Genomic DNA, 16,028 nt, shown 5'->3' on the forward strand with positions numbered 1-16,028 from the left:
AACACCAGATAACAGACGCCACTCTGGTGGTCAAGTTCCATGGACATATGATGTACAACAACAGGTGTAGGCTGTTGCACAGTGGTGTACATTCCCGTGGGTGGGGTAGCTCACTGGTCAGCCTCGGTAGGGCCACAGGATCCCTCATCACATACTCCAAGACTAGCTACGTAAACATTACTGCAACACATTCCGGGGTGTACCACTAGGCATTATGGTGGTATGTCAGTAGTCGATGGCAACACCCACATCTGCTCTCACATACAACAGTCACTCAAGAACATTACAGACCCAGGTGATGTTGGCAACATGCTGGAGGATGGATTCAGTGCTAACATTACACCCTCTCACTCACTACAGGGCCACAATCCATACAGGAACATTGTGGTGTCCCTGCGTTCACACCTACACAGTACTAACCTGCACTCTATATGTCCTGGGACACTGGCCCCATGTCACCTTCCAACGTCCCAGGCTGTGATGTCCACAAACCTCTGAATGACATGTCTCCCCACTAGGCCACCATATTCAGTAATAGCCTTGTATCAGACATTGTAGCCCCTGAATGGCACACAACAGCATTTATCACACTACACACAGGTGGCACCACAATGCACGAGTGGGACTATAGTCCTACACACCTGACTGGACTGTTCTGCATGGCTATGGGGCACATCATCAAGGACATCATTCACAGAGACATTGTTGGGCTCCCGTCCTTTGATGCCACCCGGGTTGGGCTTGTTAGGGCCAGAGCATGGCCCCTACACCTGGTGGACTTCTTTCATACAGTTACCAGGGTAGTTGCTGATGGTACAGGAGTCCACACATCCTACATTGTCCTCTCATTGCCTTTCAGCACCATTCTCCATTCTGGTATTGACAACATACACATCCACCTGCACATCGTACCCTATGTCTCAGGATGTTATGCAATGTGGCTCATGGACAGGACACACACAATGAGGCCAGCATACCATAGTACCTAGTGCATTTCAGTTACATTTGGCATACCACAGTCCTCAGTCATAGGGCCCCTCATATTCAGTATATGCTTCCCTGCAGTACAGGCTAGCACAAGGGACTTTCCCTGCCTAGCTTTACAAACCCCTGCATACAAAGCACCATGATTGCTCCACCAGCTGATACTGACTCCATCCATACGGGTGTCACTGTGACAGATACCTGATATGACTATCATGGTGTCAAGCTGCATGACACAAGGTGCATGAACATCATCTTTGCATTACACCATTCACCCACTGACTATCACATGGGTGGTAGTCTCCTACATACATATCACATTGTACATGTTTGTAGTACACACGTATGTCGCACCCACTCCTGTGGTTACCGTATTGCCACTGTGGCATGGATATCCTTCTATGTGGCCACACTTATCTGTACTGGGTGTGTAGCTGGTACATAGGCACCCATTGTACCTCTGAACTCAAGACTTCTACATACATTCAAGGGTACACCACCCCATTTAGGGTGTACCTTACACAACAGCTACAGCTTTACATACCACAACATTAACACGCCATGACGTTTATTGAGCTCCGACAGTTTAAGTATGTGGCTGAACTATGGACACCACATCTGTACACATTTGCATACTACATACTCAGGGGTGACCTCTGCTGATCAGACAGGGCCCATGTCCACAACATTATTAATGGATATACTCCTCATACGCGACATAAGCAAAAGCCACTGTGAGCAACATGCTCATGGATATGTGCACACATGCCACAATGAGTGGGATGTGCTTGAGGGTTACATTCCCAAACCGAACACTCACCATGCTTTGAAACATGAGTCCTGTGTACATCACGATGGGACACTCAGTAGCACTGTTCATGTGATACCTCCCTTGGTGGTTGGGAGACACATGTACACCTGGGATCACTGCAGTGGCTGTAATGTGCAGAGGTGCAGGTGACACATGGCTCTGCTGTTCACAGGACACTACCCTAGTGAGGTGCCACTGGTGTGAACACTGTAGTTGTGCTTACACATACACTTGCCAGACTGCATAGTACCCCACTATGCACCTGTGAAGCTATTACATGTCCTTTGTGCATGGTTACTTGGTAGCTCTTCCATTTAGATTAGCTATCATGCTATTACAGTGTCCCATGCCTACAAGCCATATGTATCCTGTTATTGTACATGCCAATAGACGATACCTTTGGTATGCATGATATGCCTGTTATGCTGTGTAGACTATCTGTCATATCTACCTACAATACTATACATTACACATATTTCACATAGTATCCCATAATGCAAAGCATACTTGCACAGCGGGACCACCTTAGATATGTCATTGACATTATATGCCCATACACATGTGTGCTGTGACAGTATATCAACATATACTATCCCATGCTATGGCACGTACTTGTTGGACATACCCTACCACTGATGACAGGTTGTATGAAATTGTTCTGTTTAAAGCCCTCATGTAGCATCCCTTGTGGTGTCTGTGATGTGTAGCTTGTGGCCCACTGCTGGACGCACAGTTTCTACAAGCGTTAGTATGCTCAGCAAGACATCACTACATAAATACCTTTTCCCACTTTATGCATTGCAGACACATCTAATTAATGCAAACCAGGCTATACATACAGTAAAAATCATTAATACAGATCATGCTATACATAACCTTACATATCAGGTGTTCTACATACTTTAGTATCGTCATGGAGGTTCGTCTCTATCTCTCTCACACTGCTTCAACAGGTATTCGGTATGAGCATACGGTTTGAATGTCTGGCAAGTCATCCTTATATACGTCAATACCTGTAACATGTGGTTTCATCCCGCCAATTGGTGTTCCTGAGTGACTAATTACTTGCATATCAGCTGTGCAGCTACTCCATTCGCCAATTACACGGCAACAGTGGGGTATAATTGAATTCTTCACTTGGGCATTGCCTATTTGCCCTACCTTTGGGGAGACGGCCTGTATTGTGTTTTGTTATGTGTAATTGCAACTGCTATGCATAGAGACAAGTATACTTTGGCTTCATGTCCCCCGTGGATTGTGTGTGACAGCTAGAGTATGTGGTTCAACATGTGGTTGTACCTGTCATCCCAACACCTGATAACAGACTATTGCAAACAAAACCTGTAACATCGCTGTTTGTTCCATTATACAATGGCTGCAATTTTGCATGACGCCTTTAATTGTGTCTCTCACAAGGTATGTTGAGGGTTCTGCAGATGTAATTGACTGACTGGATGTTTGTGCTGCTATTACAGTCTGTATTGCTTTAGTTTCTAGTGTGGGGGATGTCGGTGGGTGTACGTAGCATATACATGTTTGTGGGGCTTGCATTTCTACATATTCCATATATATATGTGTGTGGGCTCCTTCCCTAATTAGAGAGCTAACAGTTAGTAGACTTATGTTACGGGATTGTACATTGGTCCATTGTTAATTGGTTTCTATATCGTCTGCAGGTGAGGCTGATACTTACATACCTCCGGAATTGCAGCGATATATCAAGGGATATGTGTAAGTGACAGCTATCCCTTGTATTTCTGTCCCAGATATTTGCAGTCATTGCGGTTGTGTTGGTAAAAAAACCAGTTTGCCATGGGTTGCCACCTTTTCATATGGCCATTGTTGGACACTTGCGGGACACACAGTGGTGTTTACAGGCCAACACGTAGCCACAGTCAGTACACAGGTTAGCACATACTTTTATCCTCAATACATACCTATTGTTGTGGGACTTTGGCTACTTATCATATTGCATGTAACATTTACGTTTCTTACATACAGGCATAACTATTTAATACAACTATTACATTATATATGGGACATATTAATGTCCTACAATCTCGGACATTTGCCCTTTGCACTGTTTTATGTCAGGACACACCTGCCCAGGGTGGGGCTGTCCCTCCTACTGTGGGACAGGTGGTAACCGTATGCCTACGGCTAGCTATACCCACACCTACCGTAATGATCTACCTCTCACTTGGCACTAACAGACACATGTTGTGGACACACACACACACACATTACAGTCACACAGAGACGCACACGGCACCCTCAACACACACATACACAGACTACGGCACTCACAAACACAGTTGAACACAGTACCTACATGGACCGCAACACCGGCAGCAGTGACTAAATGTCCCTTCATATCATCATACTATTACTTGCGGCTGTACTGTCCCGGTACTGTGTTCTATCGGTCTTTCAGCCTCGTGGTTACGCATGTTGGTATGTTACACATTCCATAGTTGGCGCTATCCTATTTATTTGTACCTCCAAGGTGTTATGAATTTCGTTGACCTATCTATATATATTTGCAGATATCGCTGAATCCATATATATCAACATATATCACTCTATTGCCCTTTCTATCTGTATTATATATATGCATATATGTGTACATATATATATATATATATATATATATGTTTGTATATATATATATATATATATATATATATATATATATATATATCTATATGTGTATATATATCTGGCGGGGAAAGTGACAGGCACACAGCGCCACCATATGCTGATAGGCTCATGTACTGTTCAGGTGTTGACATTCTGTGTTCCACTAGCTGTTGTGTGTACAATGTTTGAGGGCTGCCTATGTAGGAGTCACACATTGGGCCACCTATACATTACAATTTACAGGCGGTCATGTTTGTGTGCCATCCATTTTACTGTGTGTGCAGGTGGAGAGGTGTCAGTCCGTAGGGGCCTACACTGTCAGAGTATGTGCTATACATTCCCTCTTTGCCAAGGTGCAGGCTTATTGGGCACACCTCCGTCTGCCTACTGGGGCTGGCACAGTGTGTTCATGGTCTGAATCCCTCTGTGCCTGTAATGGCCTTGGCAATTGCGGTGGGCTATGAGGGCCTTCAACATTTTGTCCCTGCTTCCGCTGCTTCCGCAGGATCATATTATGTAGCATGGCACATACTATGATGATGTGGGCACACATGCATGGAGAGTACTGCAAGGCTCCACCAGATGTATCCAAGCACCAGAACCTTGATTTCAGCATCCCGAACACACGCTCTATGATGATTCTGGTTTGTGCGTGTGCCTCATTATGGCATTCTTGCATGGGTGTGTGTGCATTTCTGATGGGAGTCATCATCCATGGCTCCAGTGCATAGCCAGCATCCCCCACAAGGCGGCCATGTGGGATGTCCCCCCTGAGAAATACCTGATACAGCTGTGAGGCATGCCAGATATGGGAGTCATTGTAGCTTCCAGGGCTGCCAGCACACACATCCATGATAATGCCCTGGGCATTGCACATGACCTAGCAGTTGATGGAGTAGAATCCCCTGTGGTTTATGTAGCACCTACCATGCTCACTGGGTGGTGACTTGATTTGTATGTGCGTACAGTCTATCGCACCCAGTACCTCCGGGTAGTGTGTCACACGGTGGAAGTGGCGCATGCTGGCCAACTCCTCCTGAGTTCGGGGGAAGTATATATGCTCATTGGCATGTGGTAACATGGCATCTAGGAACTGGTGTAGTACCCTGGATGCTGATGCCTGTGAGATCCCCATTATATATCCAGTTGGCCTTTGAAAGGTGCCTGTGGCCAGTATTCGCAGGCTTACACATATCTTCATGTCCACTGGGATGGGTTCCCCTCTGTTGTTTCTGGTTCTCAGGCATGGCCGGCACAGCTCCACTATTTGCTGTAAGATGTCCCTGTCCACCCTGTAATGCTCTACTATCTCCAGATCATGTAGCCCCTGGTAGGTTACCCTTGGTCTGAACACTCTTCTTCTTCTCCTCCGAGGCCTGCGGTGGTTGTCGGCATCATCCTCCACAACACCGTCAGTCTCTAACACATGCTGATGAATCACAGCTATGGCAGCTCCCAACATGTACATTTTAAAAGTTCCCCATGTGTTTACACCCATGGTGCAGTGTTTGGGAATACACACTTTATACTATTGTGCTGTGAACACCGATGATGTCCTAGGGTGTGTATGTATGATCGTAGCTACAGGGTATCTTATGTGTTTTACTACCGGAACTACTATTGTGGTGCCTTTGGTGTTGAATTACATTTGGCTGCCATGGATTACCTCTTGACCTTCCCTTTACATTTCTGCACGTTCCACCTACCATTTTCTGGCATGCATCCAGCAGCCTACTTTCATTTGCACTTTCCTGGACCTGGCGTATCTTGCGTTATGTGTGCTATTGCCGGTCTGCTGTCGGTTTGCTTTGCTCTTCTGTGACAGGTCTCCTATCTTTGCGATCCAATGCCTCCCCTCCTTTCTTTGCATTCCAATACCTCCCCTATCCTGTTTTGCAGGTTTCTGTGAGCAGACTTGTCAGCTGCCGTCGATTGGCCACCGTGAGTTGATTGGTGTTGATTGCTCATTAGTACTCCAATTACCCTACTTCAGCATTTCCTTCTTTTCTTCCCCTGACCTTCCTGTTTGTGCTATTGTTCACGGCACGTGTGTCCGATTACTGGGTTTCGGGCACGTTTTCATCCCCGTACACATGCGCTTTTGGGCACCATGTGTGCTCTCAGCTAAACTATTCTATACCTTCCTCCCCACTCCTGTCATGCAGTTTTGCTTAGCAACCGACAGGCCAGATTTGCATTGCTCCAATGTGCTTACTGCTATGGTGGCACACCCCTCTGCTGATGTCATGTATCTCCTCTGAGCCACTCCTCGATGTTATAGCGCTGCACCGTCTGGTACAACCTTCATCCAGCGGGACATTTGCGATTCAGTATTATCTGCCTCATTTGCATGGTATTGACTACTAATTCATAGTTACCGTGCCAAACACTGTTGCAGGCCCTTAGCAACCCTTGCACCTTGGTTGTGGTGTTCCATGCCTACCATTGTGTATTATGGTGTAAACCTGATTTCTATTGCGTTGCGATTTTATGACATTTTTATATTATTTCTTTATGTTACAGTTTGCACACACATGCCCTGCGGTTGTACTGTGAGTTACTGTGGACATGACATTAAATGTTGTTTTTTAGGTGTTGTGCATCTTTTCTTATGCCATTGGCTGTGTATTTCGCCATTGGCATATGTTAACTTTGTGATACATGGGTCTGGCCCGTTTCCATAACTCCGATGTTCTGTTCGGGAAAATGTAAACTGTGTTTTTTGGTTTACATTTCCGTGGGCTTACGCTACGCCTGCACCACTTCATGAATCACTATATGCCTTCATTTGCATGGTGTGACACTGTTCATGGGGTGATTAGCATACCTAAGCCGAGGGCTGCGCAGTTCTGGCATACGCCGGTAGTGCACGTGGAATTGGATCGTACCTGAATCGCTTGATGGCCATATTTGGCATTATACTGCCTACACTATGCCTGTGCCTGGTGCAAGCTTCATGAATCCCGGGGAAAATGTAAATAGATAACTGTACATTCAAAATCAGTTAGATAACTATACACTCATGTACAGTTATTACTTCAGCAGCAGTAAGCAAAATAGGGTAAAACTATGAAGATAGATAACTATACATCCACAAACAATTAGATAACTATACATTCATATACACTTGTTATTTCAACAGCAGTAAGCAGATAGGGTAACACTATGAAGATTTTTGTTTCAGTCATTTGGAGCAATAGTTAGCATAGACAAACATAAGCATTAGTCAGTTAACATATTGTGTCGAAGAAATTGACACAGGAGAGTGATGAGTAATGAAGAGAGAAAATTATTTATATTTTTTAGATGAGGGAGCAGAAAAAAATGTAAGAAAATTGATGTAAGAAAGGGTAAAGGCAAGGAAAGATAGTATCAGTTGGGCTTAGTGAATGGGCAAAGCCATTTGGATTTTAAGAAAATTCTTAATTGGTTCCTGAAAAGATGGGTGGATTTAGTAGAAGTTAGTTCAGTTGGGAGTTTGTTCCATGTTTTACCAACAGAGTTAGAAAATAGACAATCCCCTGATTTGTTTTTAGATTTTAAGGTGGCTACTTGTAACCTATTTGCGGACGTAGGGTTGGAAGGTTTTGGTAAGAATTGAGGAGGTTACCGAGTATAGTTGTCTTTGTGGGATGGTGCAAGATCTTGTGGATAAAGGTGAGTTACTGGTAGAGTAGCTGATTTTGTATTTCCAGCCATCCTAGTAGTTTTAGATTTTGGCAGTGGTGGGTTCTAAATGGGGTTCCTGTGGCAAATCTGGCTATGTTGTTGTAAGAAGTGGCCAGTTTATTTAAATTGCTTTTGGTTAGGTTTGTATATATGGGGGAGGCGTAGAGAAGGGTCGAAATCAGGTGAGTTTGAGCAATAGTAATCTTGGCTGAGGCTGTAAGAAATGGTTTGAGTTTATACAGGAAACCAAGTTTTCTATTTACAGATTTAATAATTAGGTTAATGTGTGTGTCAAAGTTGAGATTATTATCTATTGTTAGACCTAGGAGTTTAGTGGTAGTGTCGGGAGTGATGACAGTACTATTATTAGAGGTAAGTAAGAGACTGAGTGGAGGCGTCTTTTGTGTGGGTGTAAACAGTAGTAGTTTTGTTTTTTTTTGGGTTCAAGAGGTGGAACCATTTTTCCACTAAGGTGATAACCTCTTTCTTCCTGGATGCAAAACCCTTGGTAATAGGATGTGCCACATAGAAGGACTTTCTAACTATAGTGGCAATGTGGTGGTCAAAGGAGAGGTTGCTGTCAACCTATATCCCCAGATCTCTTTTAACGCCTTCAGTATTCAGTGGGCTCCCATCAATGTGGTAATTAGTGGGAACTGAGTTTTTCCCCAAGGGGATGACGACACATTTTTTGGCATTAAGCTTAAGGCCATGGTTTCAACACCAATCATTGGTCTGAGTGGGGCCATTCTGTAGGATGTCTACATCTCTTGGGAAGTTAATAATGGCTCCCAGCTTGCAGTTGTCTGCGAACTTGGTCAGCCAGAGTCCCTCCGTGTTGGCCTGGACTTCTGAGAAGTAGATACCAAACAGGAGAGGACCCAGGATGAATCCTTGTGGGACTCCACTTGTGACTGGTCAGCAGTCTGACTTGGAGTCAGCTACTTTTACATGGTGGGTTCTATCTGTGAGCCAGTTTGCAACCCACCTAGTGATACAGGGGTTGATGCCTAGTTTGGTGATTTTATCAATAATTCCTGAGTGGGGAATGGTATCAAAGGCCCTGGCCAGATCGAGGTAGACTGTATGAACTGCCCTGCCGTCATCCACAGCTCTGGTGACCGACTCAAAGAAGTCAACCAGGTTGAGCAGGCATGATCTACCTTTTACAAAACCAAATTGCATGGGATCTGGAGGTTCCCCATATCTTTGTTAATTAGGTCCATGATGATGCACTCCATAGCCTTACATATCAGACTTTTCAGGCTAATGGGGCAATAATTCCCAGGGTCTGTAGTTGCTCCTCCTTTATGGAGAGGCATGACTGCAGTAGTGCACCATTTGATAGGGACAAAGCTTGAGGTGAGGCTGTAATTTAACAGGGCACATATATCCTGGTGCCACTTCACTTTGTAGTTCATGTAGAACAAATCCAGGGATATTGTCAGGTCTCATGGAAGCTGTATTCTTGGCCTTGGACAATGCATCTTTAACCTGTGCTGCAGTAATGCTGGGTGCCTGGCATTCCTCTGTTATTGTGATCGGTCCATTGGGGGGGGGGATAAATTTGGCACTGAATCTGTTGGCAAGTATGTTGGGAATATCTGCTGGCTTAGCATAGGTGGTACCATTGTGCAGTAACTCAGAGCAAAGCTGGGTATTGCCGTGGAGATTCTTGATATAACTATAGAAGGCTTTGTAGTTGTTTTTAGTGTCTGTCACAATTCTGCCTTCATAGCTGGCTTTAGAGGTTTTGATGAGGGATCTCAACTTTTTGTTGAGGCTAATAAGGGAGTTTTTCTAGTCTTGGGGCTTCACCTTTTTCTGCAACAGTTTCTTCCTTCTGTTGTAGAGTTTATTAATGATAGAGGACCACCAGATTGGCTTCCTTTTTTTGGAGGCGAGCGTCTTGGTTCTGTTGGGTATGGCAAGTTCCATGCATTTATGTACATGTTTGTACAGTGCATTGGTGTATGATTCAGCAGTCATGCATCTATTTTCAATTGACATGGGTGCCGTGAAATTAGCCACCTCTGTTTTTAGGAGCCCAAAGTCACCCTTGGAGAAGTTTTTCATGGTGGTTACCTTTACGGGAGGGGTGTGGGTGAGATGTGGATTCCCATAGTGATTAGTTTGTGGTCAGATCTATCCAAGGAGGAATAGACTATTGGTGTAGAGCAACGGTTGCCAATGTTTGTAATAATGAAGTCAAGGATGTTGCTTTCTCTAGTGAGGATAAGAATGAGCTGGACCAGGGCATTGGAATTGATGAATTCCAGGAAGCATTGGGTCAGTATATTGGTGCATTGGTCCATTTATAACTCTGTCCTGCTGGATATGGCATTTCTTGAGCAGGAAAAAGGCTGACTAACTTAAAGTGACTTGTCATGTCTGAGTTCATTTTTTTGTTTAGCACAGAGTACTAGAGAATTATGGTTTTAAATTCAGTTTACTGTCTTCCAGGATGAAGCCCAGAGCTTGGAACAGCACATTACATCAGAATTTGTCGAGCTGCGACAGTTTCTCCAGGATAAGGAACAACAGCTGATCCAACAGCTCAAGGAAGAAGCTGCAGGAATTCTGGAAAAGATGACAGAAAACTTAGAGAAAATTGAAGAAATGAATAACGCTCTTCAGAAGGATAAATCCAACATTGAATCAACATTGCAGCAGGAAGACTCTGTATGTTTTCTCAAAGTAAGAAATTGTTCACATTCTGTTCATAATGAAATGACTTGGTGTCTCACTCTGTAGTGAGACCTAGAGTGTGCAGTGTTGTTCTTACATACCCAGTGTCTATGTCATGGTGTCTGTGTTCACTGCTTCCGTCACTGGAGATGCTTTACCCATAACATATACACAATGACACTATATAGATAGATAGATAGATAGATAGATAGATAGATAGATAGATAGATAGATAGATATGAAAGCATATTTATTCATATAGCACTAGATGATACATATATTGAGTAAAGATAACTTTCTGACCACCATCAATCTGAGTGTTCAGTTTTTAAAAGTGAGTAGCACACTATGTTTGCGATTGCTTCTTTTCATTAAACAAAAATAAACAGAAACTCTTTTCAGTATGTGCTAAATCTTTGAACAGAACACTTTCTCTCATGTCCCTGGGGTCTGCACTAATCCTTTCCATCTGCCTTGTTTAAGGGTCCTAAAGTTTGACATTCTATAGAATGTGGTTTACAAAATTCCCTTTTTGGCTGACATATCCTGTCAACATTACTTGCCCATTTATTATCCAGGTAGGCCCACTGGATGCCCAGTCATTTTATGGGAAGACTTGGGAGCAAATGAAGGCTGAGAGACGGAAAGCCTATAGAAATCGAAAGATGGTAGGCTAATGGCTTGGGAAGCTTTTTAAACCTTGCCAAGCAGAATTTCCAAGTGCAACTTGTTCTCTTTTATACATCAGTTTTGTAGCACATCAGTGTCCTTTTTCTAGCAGAGACATAGGTGTCACCACAGGGATAAATTTGCAGTCTTCTTGTCAAGATTGCTGAATTGGGTCAGGGAAGTACTTTGTTTTATATGGATGGGAAGCCTGTTCCAGAGCAGTGGAAGCCTCTGTGGGATGTATTTATTTCTTCAGCATGTGCTGTTTAGATGGCTGGATAGGGTAAAATCCTTAGAGCGGATGTTTCTGATACTATTGTTTTTGTGGGTATGAAGCAGGTTCATCAGTATAAGATCTGAGAAGGCCTTAAAGGCTAGGCAGAGATCTGGAGACTGGAGAGTGATCTAAGATGGTCCCCATAATTCATGTGTTGGACTCCCTGAATTATTTTGGGAAGAAATTTTTGTTGGCATTTGAGTTGAAGCCTGTGGCCTTGCAAGTACACTCCAAAAGGACCATTGTACTCAATAGTTGAATAAGGTTTGAAAACAAATAGATGGTATCCTCCCTGGACCTGGATGCAAGGCCCTTACTTATAGATTTTTCTGTATAAAATGACTTCCTAAGTGTGGTGGACATGTGTTGGCCAAAGGACAGATCACTATCATCACAAGTCCACAAATCCCTATCATTTCTACCTTAAGAGGTGTGTTGTCAATGTTGTAGTTTGCAACAATGGATGATTTACCAAAGGAGACCATTATATATATTTTTTTGCATTCAGTTTGAATCAGAGGTTCTTACACCACTTGCTTATTTGTGTGAGACCCTTCTGGAGGATGTTTGTGTCTTTGGGGTATTCTGTAAGTGCCCCGAGCTTGCAGTCATTTGCAAACATGGTCAGCCACAGCCCATTTGCATTGGCATGGATATCTGAGAAGTAAATGCCAAACAGAAGCAGTCCCAGTAATGGTACATTGGGAATTTCATTTATGACTGTCCTTTTAGTTGAGGTGGAATCACCTATTTTTATTTCTTGCATATTCTTTGAAAGCCAGCTGGCTATGCAACAGGTGCTATAACTGGTTTATTTTCATGTTTTGTAACATTTTGACTATACCTGCATGGAGAATAGTATTGGATACCTTGGTCAAGTGCAAACAGGCCATGTGAACTGATTTGTCCTCGTCCATGACCTTTCTGACCTTCTCAAAGAAGCTTATCATGTTCAACAGGAAATCTAAACGGTCTAGTATCCACTTGTTTATAGATTCCTAATGTCATTGCATGTAATATCTAAGACCATCTTTCAGTGGCTTTACAGATTTCACTGGCCGAAAATAATTGGTCTATAGTTCTCCAGATCAGTAGAGGGACCATCCTTGTGCAGTGTGGAATGACATTTGCTGTCTTCTAGTCCATGGGGTACAAACCCTGTTTCAAGGCCTAGATTAAATAGCTTCATTTGGGGGAACCTATTTCAAGCCAGTTAGGAAGCACCTAGTATGTTATCAGGACATGTAGATGCTGTGCTCTTTGCATTTGAGAGAGCCTCTAAGACTTGTTCTGTGGTGATAACGTATGGATTTTTATATCACCATAGTGGCAACTGGGGAGACAGTGGACTGATGTTTGCACTGAATTTCTTCACCAGTAGATCTGCAGTGTTGCGTGGATCAGTAAAAGTGGTGCCATTTATCACCAGTTTGGCACACAGTTGCTTACTTCCTTTCAGCTTCATAATATAGTCGAAGAATATCTTATGGTGTCTTCAGTTTGGGAAGCTCTAGTTAACTCAAATTTGGCTTCAGTGGTTTTGACTAGACTCCCTATCTGCTTGTTAAAGTTTATGTTTGTATTTTTGGCATGCTTATTGTGTTCAGCCATGCTTTTTTCCTCTTGTACAGCTTGTTTATGGCTGGAATCCACCAAAGTGGTTTATTTATTTATTTTTTTGAAGATTTTGTTTTGCTTCTTTTGAGTGGGAACAGCTGCCTCTGTAAATGGTGGTAGAAAACTGGTAGAAGGATTTAGTATAGGCAGCTGAATTATCTTTGTTGGGGGGATAAAAATGTTACCCGTATATCACTCAGTAGCAGATCATTTTTGAACATTCTTGAGCTTGAAGGGGATGTTCCAGAACAATTTCAAAAAATATCCCTTTGTGCTCTGACCTTACTAAAGAGGATGATACAAAAGGGGGGGGTGTAATGGCTCCCCATATTTGTGGGAATCAAATTGAAGATGTTTCCCCTTGTGGGAGATGTAACTAGTTGTTCCAGAACATAAAGAAGTCCAGGAATTTCTGTGCCTGCCTGATTAAGGATCTGTATGTTTCCCAGTTTATGGATGGATAGTTGAAGTCTCCTAGAAGTTAAGTCCTATGTTTAGTGACTCAAGTTTGTTTAGGCTTCTTGTGATAGTTTACTGGGTCATGGAAGGGGATCTGTAGGTAGGCATGATAATTATTAGGGGAGATGGTGGATGATAATTGTACATTCAACCTGTATATGCAAAATGGCACAAGAACTCATCAAAAACTAGGGATGCTTTACAGTCAGAAACTTCCTCTCAGACATAACTAAAACTACACTTTCCACTATGTATCTCCTCCCCACATTTCTTTATGTTGCTCCCATCCCCACTAACTTCCAGGTGTCACAAAATTCAAAACTTGAACAATGCCATAACAAAGTTGATAAATGTGCAGCACATACCCCTTTCAGTACCCACCACTGTATAGCACTGAAAAACTTATATTGGTTAGAACTGTCTCATTAGCTAACATATACACAACTTCTTACCACCTATAAAATTATCCAGCACTAAAAACAATTCTACACATCTATGTTCCCGTTTGGTCATTGTGATCCAGTGACCAAAAACTCCTGTCTATAAACCTACCAGATCTGCTGGGCATTGTCTATAGTTGTAAAAGGCTGCTAATGCCTGGAACAGCTCCTCTATATCCACCAAGTCAATACCCTTCTTTCCATCTTTCAAAACCATTCTGAAAGACATGCTAGCCAAAAGCTGGCCCGGTTATCACTTGACACCAGGATAAAGTATATTCCTAAATGTGGACAAATACTCATTCATACCTTACATCTCCTTACACTCCCTTCTTCACTCACTTTCTTACTTCTATCAGTTTCTCTCCCCATGCTTTCTCTCTAAATGTACCATAAGCCTGTTTTTACTACACTTCATATTGTAATTCCTGTTTGTATTATATTAACTTACTTTTAATTTCTCTATAAGCTGACTAAAGTTTTCTATTAAATTACTGTCATGTAACTTATATATATATTTTTAACTAATGTTTTCATATTATGTTTAATTTGGTATAATTATTTAAACTGCAGTTATTTTTTGTATCACTTTTAAACACTGTAAAATTATTGTTCTTAAAATATTTTGTAATACTTTGGAGAATTTTTTCCCCAGGCTTCCACTGAAAATGGGCAGCTACCCATTTGGACTTTTCCGGTAATCAAATGTAAAGGAGCATAATAAACTTTAGATCTTGAAACAGGAAGTGTTGGAAGGGGGACTGAATCAGGAGGTCATCCAAGTATGGAAATATTTGGGCATCCAGAAGTCTGCAGAAGGCTACCACTTGAGCCAGACATTTTGTAAATATCCTTGTAGCTGTAGAAAGACCAAAGACCAAAGCAGAGAACTGAAAATGAGAGGAAGAAACAGAGAAATGTAAAAAGTTCATGAATAGAGGGTGACTAGGAATCTGAACATAGGCATCCTTTAAATACAGAAAGACTGGAAATACTTGGGAGAGCAACAGAAGAAAGAGAATCTGAAGGGACAATATCCTGAAAGAAGGGACCTTCAGAAAAGTGTTTAGGAGGGATAGATCCAAAATAGGTCTCCAAGACCCTTCCTTTCTGGGAACCTGAAACATCCTGGAATAAAAACCTGTTCCCTGTTAAGACTTTGGAACAGGTTGAATGTTTCTCTGATCCATCAGATCCCATAGGATCAAAAGAAAAATAAGTTGGCTGTGAAGGGGCTAAGAGAAACTTTGAAAAAGAAAGCAGGGACTTCCAAACAATGAAATAACCGTGCTGGGTGATGGAAGGAACCCAAGAGTCTGTAGTAATCTTTTGCCAGACTGGAAGAGAAAGGGAGAACTAAAGGACAGAGGAAGTTGATCAAGGGAGCAGAGAGCTGTATGTCAGATAGAGGCAGATTTATTAGGAAATAACTGTTTTTGACCATTTGAAGTCAGGGTGGTCTTGTCAGAAAAAATGAGCTTAGAAAGCCTCTTACCCCCAAAAGGTCATCTAGGCTTCCTACTCATGAAAAGAGAGTTTAGAAGGATAGTTCCTTTGAAATTTAGGAACAGGACAAACAAGGATTTGTTTAAGATCCTGCATCACCTTACATTTCTCTGGTTCATAGGTTCATAGGTGTTTACTAGGCTAACGACCACAAGGGCTTTTTTTAAGCCTAGCCATGAATCCCAAATCTCTGACAAGTTCTGATACTCTTGATAAGTGTAAGCACGGGCCTAGGAGATGACCATTTACAGGTTATCTGTTTGCATCA

At 42.6% G+C, this 16,028-nt stretch overlaps 1 protein-coding gene across 1 annotated transcript in view; it reads left to right on the forward strand.

The window, feature by feature from the left end:
- The window catches only part of LOC122798672 (nuclear factor 7, ovary-like), a 275,562-nt gene that overhangs the window by 137,571 nt on the left and 121,963 nt on the right, over positions 1-16,028 (forward strand). Inside the window, exon 3 of the mRNA XM_044067765.1 lies at positions 10,568-10,801. Within this exon, the coding sequence (XP_043923700.1) occupies positions 10,568-10,801 (234 nt within the window). The remainder of the gene's footprint in view (positions 1-10,567; positions 10,802-16,028) is intronic.

The sequence above is a fragment of the Protopterus annectens genome, chromosome 3.part1 (assembly GCF_019279795.1).
Source record: "Protopterus annectens isolate FY-2018-M chromosome 3.part1, PAN1.0, whole genome shotgun sequence".
Classification (NCBI taxonomy): Eukaryota; Metazoa; Chordata; order Ceratodontiformes; family Protopteridae; genus Protopterus; species Protopterus annectens.